The sequence below is a fragment of the Cygnus atratus genome, chromosome 17 (assembly GCF_013377495.2).
Source record: "Cygnus atratus isolate AKBS03 ecotype Queensland, Australia chromosome 17, CAtr_DNAZoo_HiC_assembly, whole genome shotgun sequence".
NCBI lineage: Eukaryota > Metazoa > Chordata > Aves > Anseriformes > Anatidae > Cygnus > Cygnus atratus.
In genome coordinates, this window is record NC_066378.1 from 1,946,742 (window position 1) to 1,960,371 (window position 13,630).

The window sequence follows — 13,630 nt, forward strand, 5'->3', positions numbered from 1 at the left end:
CCCTCCTGTCCCCTGTCCCCCCCCCGCTCCCCACGCCCCATCCCTGACCCCCCCCGAGCCCTGCCCTGTTCCCTGTCCCCTGTCCCCTCCCGCTCTCTTACCCCGTCCCCCCCCGTCCCCCCCCGCGTCCCCAGCCCCTGTCCCCACTGTCCCCAGCCCTGTCCCCCCCCGTGCCACCCCCGTGTCCCATCCCATGTCACATGCCCTCCCCCATCCCGTCCCCTGTCCCCCCCCATGTCCCATCCCGTCCCCTGTCCCCGTCCCATGTCCCTCCCCGTGTCCCCCCTGTCCCCCCCGTCCCCTCCCCCGTCTACCCCGTGTCCCACCCCCGCCCCTTCCCCACCCCGAGCTCCCCGCCCCAAGCCCCGCCCCAAGCCCCCAAGCTCCGCCCCCTCCCACAAAGCCCCGCCCCCCCGCCCCGGAACCGCTCCCGCCCCGCGCTCACTTCCGCTGGGGCCGGTGGCGGCGGGGCCGGGACCGGGACCGGGACGGGGCAGGTGCGGGGGGGCCGGGACGGGCCGGGACCGGGGCTGATCGGGGCTGATCGGGGCCGGGGGCGAGCTGCGGCCCCACGAGGTGCTGGGACCGGGACCGGGACCGGGATCGGGATTGGGATCCGGATCGAGACCGGGATTAGGATTGGGATTGGGATTAGGACCGGGATCCGGATCCGGATCGGGATTGGGATCGGGGCCGGGACCGGGACCGGGACCGGGACCGACTGGGGCCAATCAGGGCCGGGGGCCAGCTGCGGCCCCCTGGGGTGCAGGGACCGGGATTGGGATTGGGATTGGGATTGGGATCCGAATCCAGACTGGGATTTGGATTGGGATTGGGATTGGGATTAGGACCAGGATCCGGATAGGGATTGGGATCAGGGCCGGGACCGGGACTGGGACCGACTGGGGCCAACTGGGGCCGGGGGCCAGCTGCGGCCCCCTGGGGTGCTGGGACCGGGATCCGGATCAGGACCGGAATTAGGATTGGGTTTGGGATTGGGATTGGGATTGGGTTTAGGACTGGCACTGGGACCGGGACTGGGATTGGGATTGGGACTGGGACCGACTGGGGCTGATTGGGGCAGGGGCGAGCTACGGCCGCCCTGGGTGCTGGGACCAGGATTGGGATCCAGATTGGGATTGGGATTAGGACTGGGATCGGGATTGGGATTGGGACTGGGACCAGGACCGGGACTGACCGGGGCTGACTGGGGCTGGGGGCGAGCTGCAGCCCCCCTGGGTGCTGGGACCGGGATCCGGGTCTGGATCGGGGCCGGGACCGGGACCGACTGGGGCCAATCAGGGCCGGGGGCCAGCTGCGGCCCCCTGGGGTGCAGGGACTGGGACCGGGATTGGGATTGGGATTGGGATTAGGACCAGGATCCGGATCGAGATTGGGATCGGGGCTGGGACCGGGACCAGGACCGACTGGGGCCAACTGGGGCCGGGGGCCAGCTGCGGCCCCCTGGGGTGCTGGGACCGGGATCCAGATCAGGACCGGAATTAGGATTGGGTTTGGGATTGGGATTGGGATTGGGATTAGGACTGGCACTGGGACCGGGACTGGGATTGGGATTGGGACTGGGACTGACTGGGGCTGATTGGGGCAGGGGCGAGCTACGGCCGCCCTGGGTGCTGGGACCAGGATTGGGATCCAGATTGGGATTGGGATTAGGACTGGGATCGGGATTGGGATTGGGACTGGGACCAGGACCGGGACTGACCGGGGCTGACTGGGGCTGGGGGCGAGCTGCAGCCCCCCTGGGTGCTGGGACCGGGATCCGGATCTGGATCTGGATCGGGACCAGGATTGGGATTCAGATCAGGCCTCAGGCGCTTTTGGGGTAAAAAAGCCACAAATCGGTGAAATCCCCCCACCCTGCAGGAGGCGTGGCGGCACCATGACGGACTCCAAGTACTTCACCACCACCAAGAAAGGTGAGGGGGGGCCCGGGCTGGCCCTGAGGGGTCCCGGGGGGCTCCCAGGGCCCGTCCCCACGCCCGCCCGTCCCGCCCGGCCCCAGGGGAGATCTTCGAGCTGAAGGCCGAGCTCAACAGCGACAAGAAGGAGAAGAAGAAGGAGGCCGTGAAGAAGGTGATCGCCTCCATGACCGTCGGCAAGGACGTCAGGTGCGCGGCCCCGCTGAAGGGTTTTGGGGTGGGATTCCCTCGTTTTGGGGCTCTCCGAGGAGGCGGCAGGCGGCTCCCCGTGCTCTGCTGGCCCCATAACGCTGCCTGGGCCTTGGGGGTGCCCCTGCGAGGTGCTCCTGGGGTTGGATCAGGCCTTACAGGTCCCCAGCACCAGCCACCATCGTGTCACCCCAAGTCCCTTCGTGTCGCCCCAACACGTCCCTCCGTGCCCCAACATGCCCCATCGTGTCCCACCATGCCCCTCTATGTCCCATTCCATCCATCCGTGCCCCACCACTTCCCCTCGTGTCCCACCATGTCCCCTCATGCCCCATGGTGTCCCATCGTGTCCCACCACGTCCCTCCACGTCCCACCTCGTCCCTTTATGCCATGTCCCTTAAACGCCTCCCACCCATCCCAACGCACAGCCACCCCCTCGGCCACACACACTTTTTGGTGGCAGCACGCTCCCAGGACAACGGGGACACCTGCCCCGGTGGGGGGCACCTACGTTAACTCCCCCGGCCCCCCCCCCTGCCCACCCGAGGGCCGTTCAGCGCCCGCTGCGCTCTGTGGCGAAGCGGCTTCTGCGTTGCAGCGCTCTGTTCCCGGACGTGGTGAACTGCATGCAGACGGACAACCTGGAGCTGAAGAAGCTGGTCTACCTCTACCTGATGAACTACGCCAAGAGCCAGCCCGACATGGCCATCATGGCCGTCAACACCTTCGTCAAGGTGACGGGAGCGCCGCGTGCCCGCGGGGTGTCCCGGCCATGCTCGGGGCTCGCCTCGCACCGGGAGAGAGGGCGACGTGGCCCCGCACAGCCCAGGGAGAAAATGTTTTCTGGGAGGTTGTGGTGCATCCGGTGGTGGGGTCAGGAGCTGAGGAGCGAGGTTCCTCTGGTGGGAAGGTTTGCCGGGGACTTTGGGGTTTGTTGGGTTTTTGGTTTGTTTGTTTTTAAAGAAAAAAAGCAGTTCACCCATTGGGGCGTGCCCCGGGTCTGGCGGATGTTCTGCGGGATTTGGGACCTCGGTGTAAGCAGGGGAGATGTAAGCAGTGGGGATGGCTGGGGCACCTCTGGAATGTTTTTGGTGTTAAGGCTTTGGCGTGCTCCAGTTTTTGGAATGAGTCCCCTCCTGCGGGAGGCACTCTCGCTTCACCTCCTCTCACAACCTGAGCGCTAAAACCTCGAGGTTTTGGGAACCGGAAGGAGAATTGAGGTCCTGATGGCTGTGGCCACAGGAGCTGGGAGTCTGACCGTCCCCTCTGTCCCCACAGGACTGCGAGGATCCGAACCCGCTGATCCGGGCGCTGGCCGTGCGGACCATGGGCTGCATCCGTGTGGACAAGATCACGGAGTACCTCTGCGAGCCCCTGCGGAAGTGCCTCAAGGACGAGGACCCCTACGTGCGCAAGACGGCGGCCGTCTGCGTGGCCAAGCTCCACGACATCAACGCCCAGCTGGTGGAGGACCAGGGCTTCCTGGACACCCTCAAGGACCTCATCTCGGACTCCAACCCCATGGTGATTAGGGTTTGCCTTCCCCGGCCGGGCGGCAGCGGGTGTCCTCCCTCTTTCCTTCGTCTCCACGCCCTCGATCCCGTGCTCCCCTTCGTTTCTTCACGCTTTTTGGTGCTTGGCAGACCGCTTCCAGGGACAGCAGTCCTTGGGGCTGTGTTCTGTGTTGTATAACTGTCTCCTGGCCGCTCCTAGCCGTGGGGCTGCGTTAATCCCTGTGCCATTAGCTCCTGTTCCCTGGGGGATCAGGGCGGGTAGCAGCGGGGAGCTGCTGGCCGGGGGTGCCGCGGTGCTGCGTGTCTGCTTCCCATGGCTGCTGTCAGCTCAGACCCGCTGCAGCCGCGGGGAGGGACGGGAGGAATCAAGGCTTTGGGGTTTGCCCACACAACTCGCTGAGCAGCGGCGGGGAGCGGGGAGCAGCCCGGCCCCCCGGGAGAGCCGCGGTGCAGGCAGCGGGGCCACGCTGCTGGTGACGGCCCGTCTGCGCTCCAGCTGGCGGGGGGAGGCTGGCGCCCAGATGTGGAAGCAGGGGGCCCACGCTGAGGGTGCAGCTCATCCTCCTGCACCAGCTTCCCCCTGGGACATTAAACACGGCTCTTGTCCCGTCCCCTCCGCAGGTGGTGGCCAACGCAGTGGCGGCGCTGTCGGAGATCGCGGAGTCGCACCCAAGCAGTAACCTGCTGGACCTCAACCCCCAGTCCATCAACAAGCTGCTCACGGCCCTGAACGAGTGCACCGAGTGGGGCCAGATCTTCATCCTGGACTGCCTGGCCAACTACATGCCCAAGGACGACCGGGAGGCCCAGAGGTGAGGGAGGTTGGGGGTGGCAGGGCAGAGGCAGGACGGGGCTGGCGCTGCCTGTTCCCCTCTCTTCTCCTCTCCCTCTCCTCTCCCTCTCCTCTCCCTCTCTTCTCCCTCTCTTCTCCCCTCTCCTCTCCCTCTCCTCTCCCTCTCCTCTCCCTCTCCTCTCCCTCTCCTCTCCCTCTCCTCTCCCTCTGCTCTCCCTCTCCTCTCCCTCTCCTCTCCCTCTCTTCTCCCCTCTCCTCTCCCTCTCCTCTCCCTCTCCTCTCCCTCTCCTCTCCCTCTCCTCTCCCTCTCCTCTCCCTCTCCTCTCCCTCTCCTCTCCCTCTCCTCTCCCTCTCCTCTCCCTCTCCTCTCCCTCTCTTCTCCCTCTCTTCTCCCCTCTCTTCTCCCCTCTCTTCTCCCCTCTCTTCTCCCCTCTCTTCTCCCCTCTCTTCTCCCTCTCTTCTCCCCTCTCCTCTCCCCTCTCCTTTCCCTTTCCTGCTGCAGGCGAGGAGCAGCCCACGTCTGCTCGGCGCCGTGTCTGGGGACCCCGCGGTCCCTTAGGGAGTGCTGTCCCCACGGTGGCACGAGGAGTGGGCTTCTCCAGCCACTTCAAAACACAGTCTCACCGTGCAGTGAGGGAGAACGGGCTGGGCACTAGGGAGCTCCCCCTGCCACGGGGAAATAACCATCATCGGGAGCGTTTAAGAGCCAGCTGCTCGGCTTTTATGGGGATCTTCAGTGGTGGCCGCCTGCTGTGCTGCAAACTGCCGACGTTCCTTGGAGTTCTGAGTGGGATGCTGGGCTCTGACTGCCTCTTTCCCTTTTTTTTTTTTTCCTTTCCAGCATCTGCGAGCGGGTGACGCCCCGGCTGTCCCACGCCAACTCGGCGGTGGTGCTGTCGGCGGTGAAGGTGCTGATGAAGTTCATGGAGATGCTCTCCAAGGACCTGGACTACTACGGCACGCTGCTGAAGAAGCTGGCCCCGCCGCTGGTCACCCTGCTCTCCGCGGAGCCCGAGCTGCAGTACGTGGCTCTCCGCAACATCAACCTCATCGTGCAGAAGAGGTGCGTGTCCTCCTGCCCACGGGAGCTGCTTCCCTGTGCTCCAGCCCTCCCGAGGGCCGTGGTGGCATCCAGCCTTTGGTGACACGACCCAGCGCAGGGCTTTTCTCCTTCCTATCATTGAAATCCAAGGGCTGGGCGCAGAGCATCAGGAGAGGCAGTGGGCAGGGAGTTAAGCTGGGAAGTCCACAGAGGGTTTATTTCAGTTTATTTTTTTATTTTGCGGAGCAAAGGATGGAAAGGCGAAAAGCTGAGGCGTTGGTTCAGTCATTTTAGTCTAGTGAGGAATTTTTGTGACTTGTTTCTACCTGGTCGTCCTTATCAAACAGGCGAGTCCTGAAAGTCCCCTTGTCCCTTGGCCCATCTAACGTTGCTGGAGGGCAGGAGGTGGCCGAGGCCCCGTGATCGTGCTCAGGGCAGCAGCGGCCAGCTGGAGAGCTGCAGTCAGATGACCCATCGCCCTGCCGGCATCGGCGCTGTGGCCTATTAAAAATAGCAGCAGCTTCTGGGGGAGGTGGAAAGCAATTAGCGCCCCTGCGAGGGGGCGTGCGGAAAGCAGCTTGGCTCCTCGGGGACCTGGCCTCCCCCTTCCCCGCCTCTGAGGCTGTTGTGGTGAGGAAGGTCCAGTTTGGCCCTGGGCTCTGGGCTGGCGTCCCTGCTCCCCTAGGGTGTCCCACCCGACCTCGCCGAGGCCAGCGTCCCCTGTTGCATTGCAGCTGGTCTTGGTTTGCGGCAAGGTTGGGCGCGTGTCCACACAGGGGAACCAAGGGCAAGAGTTGTCAGGGGAAAATCGTGGCATCTTGAACTCCTGGGCGTTGAGCAGCCCCAAAACCTTGTGCTTATGGCCGGGCAGCCTCACCCTCCTGGCCTGGAGCTTTGGCAGCTCCCAGCTCCGCTCACCTCGGCCAGATCCCTTAATCACTGCCTCTCCTTGCCCCCCAGGCCCGAAATCCTGAAGCACGAGATGAAGGTGTTCTTCGTCAAGTACAACGACCCCATCTACGTCAAGCTGGAGAAGCTGGACATCATGATCCGCCTGGCTTCCCAGGCCAACATTGCGCAGGTCGGGCTCCGGGCGGGCACGAGGGGCTTGGCCGTCCCCATTAACGCTTCCCCCTGCCTGTCCCGTGCTCCGGTGCTGCCAGGGCCGCGGCTGCCCCATTAAATTCCTGATCCGGCCGTGGCTTGGCAGCCAGCTGGTATTTGGGGCATTGCGTCGGGGGGATCTGTGGGTTGGGGGCTTTCCTGGCCGCGCCGTGCTCAGCGCCTCGTCCACCCGGCAGGTGCTGGCGGAGCTGAAGGAGTACGCCACGGAGGTGGACGTGGACTTCGTCAGGAAGGCGGTGCGAGCCATCGGCCGCTGCGCCATCAAGGTGGAGGTGAGGCCGGTGCGGAGGGGGACATGTGCACCTCGGCACGCCGTCCTTTGTGTCACCTTGTGTCCTGCTGCCAGCTGTGGCCGGGCAAGCATCCTGCTCCAGCCTGTGCTGGGCGAGCTGAAGGCCTTGCATCCCAAAGAGGATCCCCGAGGAGCTTTGGTGGGGCTTGGGGGTGGCTCAGAGCAGTTCCTTGGGGCACAAGGAGTGCGTCACATCCCCTTGCTGCCTGCAGCTGGTTTAGGATTTGGGGCACAGGAAGGGGAGAGAGCACCTGTGTGTGTCCCCCTTCTGCTCCGCGTTGGGTTTTGGGGGCACGGAGGGGTGTGATGAGGGTGTGAGGGCATCGCTGACCGAACCCCCCCGGCAGCAATCGGCGGAGCGCTGCGTCAGCACCCTGCTGGACCTCATCCAGACCAAAGTCAACTACGTGGTGCAGGAGGCCATCGTCGTCATCAAGGACATCTTCCGCAAGTACCCCAACAAGTGCGTGGGGCGAGGGGCGGGACAGGGCTCCCCCCCGGCTCCTAACGTGGTGCTCCCAGCGCGGTGATAACCAGTAAGCCAGCAGTCTGCACGAGTAGCCAGCGGTTCGGAGAGAGGGTCGGGACCAGACAGATGGGGCCGAGAAGTGAATTCTCCGAAGGGGTGGCGTGGGCAGTGTCCCAAAGTCTTCCTTCAGGAAAACAGGAACTTTTTGGGAACAGCAGGAACAGTCCTGCTGCTGGTGACAGGGCAACGTGAGGGAGCAGAGCCGGGGATTTGGGGTGACCCGTCCCTGCCCCGGCAGGTACGAGAGCGTCATCGCTACCCTGTGCGAGAACCTCGACTCCCTGGACGAGCCCGAGGCGCGGGCTGCCATGATCTGGATTGTGGGCGAGTACGCCGAGCGCATCGACAATGCCGACGAGCTGCTGGAGAGCTTCCTGGAGGGCTTCCACGACGAGAGCACCCAGGTGTGGCGGGGCTGGGGGGCAGAGCTGGTGGCCACGCGAGTGTCGCGGGGCCCTCGAGGTGTCCTCGCAGCGCCTCGTGTGGTGCTGGGTGTGGGGCACCCTCTGTGAAGTGCCACCCGGGCACCTTCCCGTCTTCGAGGCTGGAAGGGACCCGCTGGTCACCTCGTGCCAGCGCAGAATCTGCCCTTTGGAGCTGAAGAAGCGGCGGGTTGGTTTGGGGGGGCTGCTTGCGCCTGCCCCTTCAGCTGGGGCAGGTGATTTTTCGGGGGAAATTTTGGAGGGGGGTCACCCATGGAAATTTCCTCCAGCCCGTTGTGCAAGATCGCGTCCCAGCGGCGTGTGCGGGGAGAGCTGACGTGTTCTTGCTCTGTCTGCCCCCAGGTCCAGCTGCAGCTGCTGACGGCCATCGTGAAGCTGTTCCTGAAGAAGCCCACCGAGACCCAGGAGCTGGTGCAGCAGGTGCTGAGCCTGGCCACGCAGGTGGGTACCAGCTCCTGCACGGGGCCAAGCTTCCCCTGCCCTGTGTTTCGGCACTGACCCCCTGCTTCCCGAAGGACTCTGACAACCCCGACCTGCGGGACCGCGGCTACATCTACTGGCGCCTGCTCTCCACCGACCCCGTGGCCGCCAAGGAGGTGGTGCTGGCCGAGAAGCCGCTCATCTCCGAGGAGACCGACCTGATCGAGCCCACGCTGCTGGACGAGCTCATCTGCTACATCGGGACACTGGCCTCCGTCTACCACAAGCCGCCCAGCGCCTTCGTGGAGGGGAGCAGAGGGGTCGTGCACAAGAGCTTGCCCCCGCGAACGGGCTCGTGAGTGTCCCCTCCTCGCTGCCGGCTGTCCCCACCACCCACGGGGACGTCCGGAGCTGGGTGGTGTGATGGGGACGGACACCGAGCTGGGCTGGCTGTCCTGGTGTGGTCACAGTGTGGCTGGGTGAGCTGGATGTCCTCAAGGGGGGGGTTCCCTGTAGGAGCATCCCCAAGCAGGAGCAGTATGGACTCCATGCTGTCCTCCTAAGCCTGGAGATCTGAGGTTTAGGTGGAAGGTGAATCTCAAGGATGGCGTTGGGAGCCCTGTCGGATGGGACATCTTGCTACAGAGCCCAGCTGGGTGGCTCTCAGCCACGGGGGCTCCAGCAGGCTCAAGCAGAGCCCTTCAGCGTCTCACGCCTCTCCCTTGTCCTTCCCTGCAGGAGCGAGAGCGCCGAGAGCCCTGAGGCAGCCCCCTCGGCCGGGCAGGCGGCGGAGCAGCCGGCCGTCATCCCCGCGCAGGGCGACCTGCTGGGCGACCTGCTCAACCTGGACCTGGGCCCCCCGGTCAGCGGGCCCCCCCTCGCCACCTCCTCCGTGCAGATGGGTGCCGTGGACCTCCTGGGAGGGGGCCTGGATAGCCTGGTGGGTCGCCGCGCCGCGTGCTCCTGCCCTGGGGTTGGATGTTGGGGCTCCTGGGGGTGGGATTGTCTTCTCCACCTGGAGATGTCTGGGCTAGCCTGTTCCTTCTCCGGCTCATGATGAGGGGTGCTAATTAACCTCATCCCGTCAGGCAGCTGGAGCAGGGCTCCTCGGTGCCTGCACCCAAGCAGGTCTGTGACTTGGGGACGTGCCCTGTGCGCCCCAGAGCCACGAGGAGGAGATGCCCGGGCAGGACTAACCTCTGTTCCCTCCTCCCTATCTCCTGTCTCTCTCTTTTTTTTGGTCTCTTCTCTCCTGGCTTCTCTCTGCATGCGCCTGGCTCTCCTCTCCGCCTTGCCTGCTTCTGCTTGGAGATGGGGGACGAGTCGGAAGGGGTATGCACCGGCCCTTTTCTTAGCCCTCTAGCCCCCTGCCCACCTCCGCAGCCCCCTGCCCCGAGGGCTGGGTGCGGAGCTGCCCCCGCCGTGTCCTCGGGACCCCTCTGGGGACAGCCAGCCCCCGAAGCGCTCAGCCTTTGTCCCTCCGGCTCTCGGTGTGCGTGGGGAGCCCTAGCGACCCCGAGCCCTCGCTCACTCACGCCAAAGCTTTTGGGAAGTGCCAGTGATGGGGTGTCCCGTGGGGCCCCTCGGCACCGACAGCGCTCTCTTGTCTCTTGCAGCTGCGCAGCGATGTGGGAGGCAGCCCCGCCGTGAGTGCCCTCGCGCCCCTTGCACCTTCCTCTTCCTCCTCCTCTTTTTTTCCTCCTCCTCCTTCTCACCGCGGTGTCCCCTGACCCGCTCCCTTGTCCCCTGCAGATGGGTGGCAGCGGTGGCTTCGCGGCGCCCAGCCCCGCGGTGCCGCCCAGCATGGGAGCGCCCCTCGGCAGCGGCCTCGGGGACCTCTTCGACCTCACCGGGGGCGTGGGGACCTTGTCGGGGTCCTACGTGGCGCCCAAATCGGTGAGTGGGGCGGCGGGGTCCGGCTGCCCCGGGCTGGGTTTGGTCACCGAAGCGTTTATTTTGGGGGTACAACCACGTGGATTTTGTGTCTCGACCCAGGTGTGGCTCCCTGCCATGAAGGCCAAGGGGCTGGAGATCTCCGGCACGTTCAGCCGCCAGGTGGGCTCCATCTCCATGGACCTGGTGCTGACCAACAAGGCCCTGCAGGTCATGTCCGACTTCGCCATCCAGTTCAACCGCAACAGGTGGGGCGCCCCCGGGGCCGCGGTGCCAGGGGCTGGTGGCGGTGGCAGCCGCCGGGGAACGGCCTCGCGTGATGATCCTTCCCTCCCTGATGGCGCCGATGTGATGGTCGCCAAGGCGAAGCCTCTGAGAAGTTGTCTGAGGAGGCTGTTCCCCGGGGCACGACCGCCTCGCTGGGCGCGGGGCGTCCTCGTTTGTTCTCCTGGGGAGCCGATGCTTTGTCCTCACCGAGAGGAGCACCAACGAGGGGTGCTCGTAGTGGGGGAGCACCAAAAATCAGCGGAAATCTGGAGGAGAAGGGTGCCAGGCTGGGGGGGCTGCCTCGGATTGCCCCAGGATGGGCAGGGCAGGAATGGGTTGGGCTCTTGGAGGGGATCAGGGTGCAGGGAGATGAGCTGGGGAGGTCCCAGAGCCGGCAGTGGGACCCCGTGCCCTGACCCCCCCTCGCCCCGTGTCCCCCCTCCCAGCTTCGGCCTGGCCCCGGCCGCCCCCCTGCAGGTCCACGCGCCGCTCGCCCCCAACCAGTCGGTGGAGATCTCCCTGCCGCTCAACACGGTCGGCTCCGTCATGAAGATGGATCCCCTGAACAACCTGCAGGTGGGGGCACCCCCCGTCCCCCCCAGGGGCTCCCTGTGGGGCCCGGGCACCTGCTGTGGGTCAGGGGCAGTGCTGACGTCCCGCTGTCCTTCCTTCCCAGGTTGCGGTGAAGAACAACATCGACGTCTTCTACTTCAGCACCCTCTACCCTCTGCACATCCTCTTCGTGGAGGACGGGAAGATGGGTGAGTCGCAGCACGGGTGCCACCCCCTCTCCTCAAATCCTCCCGGCCACGTTCCCAGCCTTGGGGATGGAGCTGGGAGCTCCAGGAAGCCGGAATCCCACGGGAATCTGGCGGTGTGACCAGGCTGTGGTGCCCCAGGTGCCCTTGGGCCACCACCTCTCATTCCTGAGCCTCTTCCCCGAGGCAGCCGAGCTGGCTGACCCCGAAGCAGCGAGCAGCTGGGCGAGGCTGGTCTCGGGTGGCTGCCGGAGGGGCGGCAGGGTGCTCCCGTCGGCCCTGGGGGGCAGCGCAGCGTGGCCCCGTGCTGTGCCAGGGCTGGGGGCTGGAGGAGGAGCCGGCTCCTCTGCTGGCACCACCGCCCGGTTGTGTCGTGGCTGCAGAGCGGCAGATGTTCCTGGCCACCTGGAAGGACATCCCCAACGAGAACGAAGCCCAGTTCCAGATCAAGGACTGTTCCCTCAGCGCAGGTGGGTCCAAACCCTTCCCAGGGGCTCTCAGCCTCGTCCTTGGGGCTGGACTCGGTGCTCAGCTCACCCCAGCTGGGCTGGGGAAAGGTGGGGGCTCCCCTTTTCCCTGCCCTATGGCCACGGAGGTGGTCACAGCAGCCTGGGGACTGGTGGCCTCCAGCGGAGATGTTCGGTGCCCCAGGAGGGGCATTGCTGTGTTAAATGGGGCTGGTGGTGCTGGGGCTGGGAGCGGGGCCGGCTCCAGCCGGTGCTGAGCTCTTCTCTGCCCCCCCCCCAGACGCCGTCAGCAGCAAGCTCCAAGGCAGCAACATCTTCACCATCGCCAAGAGGAACGTGGAGGGCCAGGACATGCTCTACCAGTCCCTGAAGCTCACCAACGGCATCTGGGTGCTGGCGGAGCTCCGCATCCAGCCCAGCAACCCCACCTTCACGGTACGGCCCCTGCCCCTCCCCGTCCCCGTGCCCCTCGCGTGCCCGGGGGGGACGCAGGGTCCCTGTGGGGTCGCCCTTGCAGCAGCGGGGAGGCAGCAGAGGGGAAGCAGAGAGGTCCCAGCCCCCAAAAGTCCCTCGGCTAAGCCGTGGCGCTCGGTGCAGCCCCCTGTCCCCGTCCTCGCTGACTTTTTGGGGCGCTGGGGGTGAGCGGCGGTGCTGACTCCCCTCTCTGTGTCTCCGTCGCTGCGCGCCCGCTGCCGCCCGCCCCGCTCTTGCAGGATTTGGAGGTCAGCACAACGGGTCCTACCCTGCCTCGGGGCTGTGCCTGCCGCCTGCTCCCTTCCTTCCCCAGCCCTGGAGGGGTGGGGGGCTCGGGGCCGGCCCAGCACCCCGGGGGGGGCACAGCTGGGGGGCCGCTTTGCATGGGGAGAGCTGCAGGGCCCCATCCTGCACACGCGTGCTGCGCTCCAGGAGCGTAGGCGATGCCTTCGGGGGGAGACCCCCGCGAGGACACCCCCCTGCATGTGAACGTGGCCGTGGGGGGTGGCTGGGGGGGGCTCGGTGCCATCCGTTGGCCCCTGGGGGCTGTCCCCAAGCCCTGGGGTGCAGGCTGAGCTCCCGGCACCCCGTAAGCGCCCCTCCCTTTCCCCCCCCAGCTCTCCCTGAAATGCCGAGCGCCCGAGGTCTCCCAGCACGTGTACCAGGCCTACGACACCATCCTGAAGAACTGACGGGGGGGCCGCGGCCCTCTGCATGTTCCCTCTCCTTCCAGCCCCAGCACGGAGCCGCCGCTTCCCTGGGCCCCCCCCCGGGGCTGCCGACGGATCCACTGCCCCCCCCCGGCTGGCTCTGAGGCTGGGGGGGCCCAAAGGGGGGGGATTGTCTTGGAGAGGGTCCCCCCCACGCCACCACGGGGGATGCTTCTACTGCCCCGAAGGGCTCAAGGCATCAAATTGAAATTTTTGAGTGCTGTTTAAAAAAGAAAACAAACAAACAAAAAAAAGGGCTTTTTCCTCCCTGCAGGGCTCCCTGGCTTCGCAGGGGGGGGCCCAGCACGGACTCAGCCCCAGGCCCCTAGCTGGGGGCTGCGGCTCCCTCCCCTCCCCACCGCCCCCCCCCCCACCCTGGGGACACAGAAGCCGTGTCCCCTTCCCCAGCGGTGGCACGAATGGCTCCCCCCCCCCCCCCCCCCCCCCAAATAAAGCCATCGATCCCCCGTCGATAGAAGCGTGCGGTGCAGGTCTTCAGCTCCCCGCAGGAACCACCTAATATATATATATATAAAATATATAATACGCAGCCTGTGTCCCCTCCTTTCGGTAAGGTGACATCTGCCCCACGTGGCCCCCCCCCCCCCCCCCCCAGGGGGCTCGGGGTGCTGCGAGCTTCCTCGGCGCAGTGCCCTGCCCTCACTGTGCCCCAGGTAACGGCACCCTGGGGTGGGTGCACGGCGGGGACATGCTTTTTTTTTTTTTTGGGGGGGGGGGGTCCACGACTCTGCCACCCCCCCCGGACAGACGAC

The 13,630-nt window shown here is 65.9% G+C and overlaps 1 protein-coding gene and 1 non-coding gene across 3 annotated transcripts; both read left to right on the forward strand.

Annotated features, from left to right (window-relative positions):
- The first annotated feature begins 415 nt into the window (after positions 1-415).
- On the forward strand, positions 416-13,406 carry AP1B1 (adaptor related protein complex 1 subunit beta 1). 2 transcript variants are annotated; one of them, XM_035556846.2, is made up of 22 exons: positions 416-497; positions 1,885-1,937; positions 2,024-2,129; positions 2,729-2,864; positions 3,409-3,654; positions 4,266-4,456; positions 5,279-5,500; positions 6,440-6,560; positions 6,781-6,876; positions 7,244-7,359; positions 7,664-7,829; positions 8,211-8,309; positions 8,384-8,643; positions 9,027-9,228; positions 9,905-9,934; positions 10,041-10,184; positions 10,284-10,429; positions 10,895-11,024; positions 11,125-11,209; positions 11,590-11,676; positions 11,954-12,108; positions 12,765-13,105. In XM_035556846.2, exons 2-22 carry the CDS (start codon positions 1,901-1,903, stop codon positions 12,837-12,839), a joined length of 2,850 nt encoding a protein of 949 aa, XP_035412739.1. In that variant the 5' UTR covers positions 416-497; positions 1,885-1,900; the 3' UTR covers positions 12,840-13,105. The 2 variants fall into 2 exon arrangements, with proteins under 2 accessions (XP_035412739.1, XP_035412741.1); XM_035556848.2 differs by lacking the exon at positions 9,905-9,934 and having other exon boundaries at positions 12,765-13,406.
- On the forward strand, positions 10,481-10,584 carry LOC118253041 (small nucleolar RNA SNORD125). Its single transcript, XR_004780321.1, has one exon. It is a non-coding gene; the product is annotated as a small nucleolar RNA SNORD125 (small nucleolar RNA).
- Positions 13,407-13,630: the final 224 nt, after the last annotated feature.

Bases quoted from the DNA above. Each gene is read 5' to 3' on its own strand.
- AP1B1 (XM_035556846.2), top strand. From the start codon at position 1,901: ATGACGGACTCCAAGTACTTCACCACCACCAAGAAAG. The intron at 3,655-4,265 runs GTGATTAGGGTT...TCCCCTCCGCAG, and splicing joins TCTCGGACTCCAACCCCATG to GTGGTGGCCAACGCAGTGGC. The intron at 11,025-11,124 runs GTGGGGGCACCC...CTTCCTTCCCAG, and splicing joins ATCCCCTGAACAACCTGCAG to GTTGCGGTGAAGAACAACAT.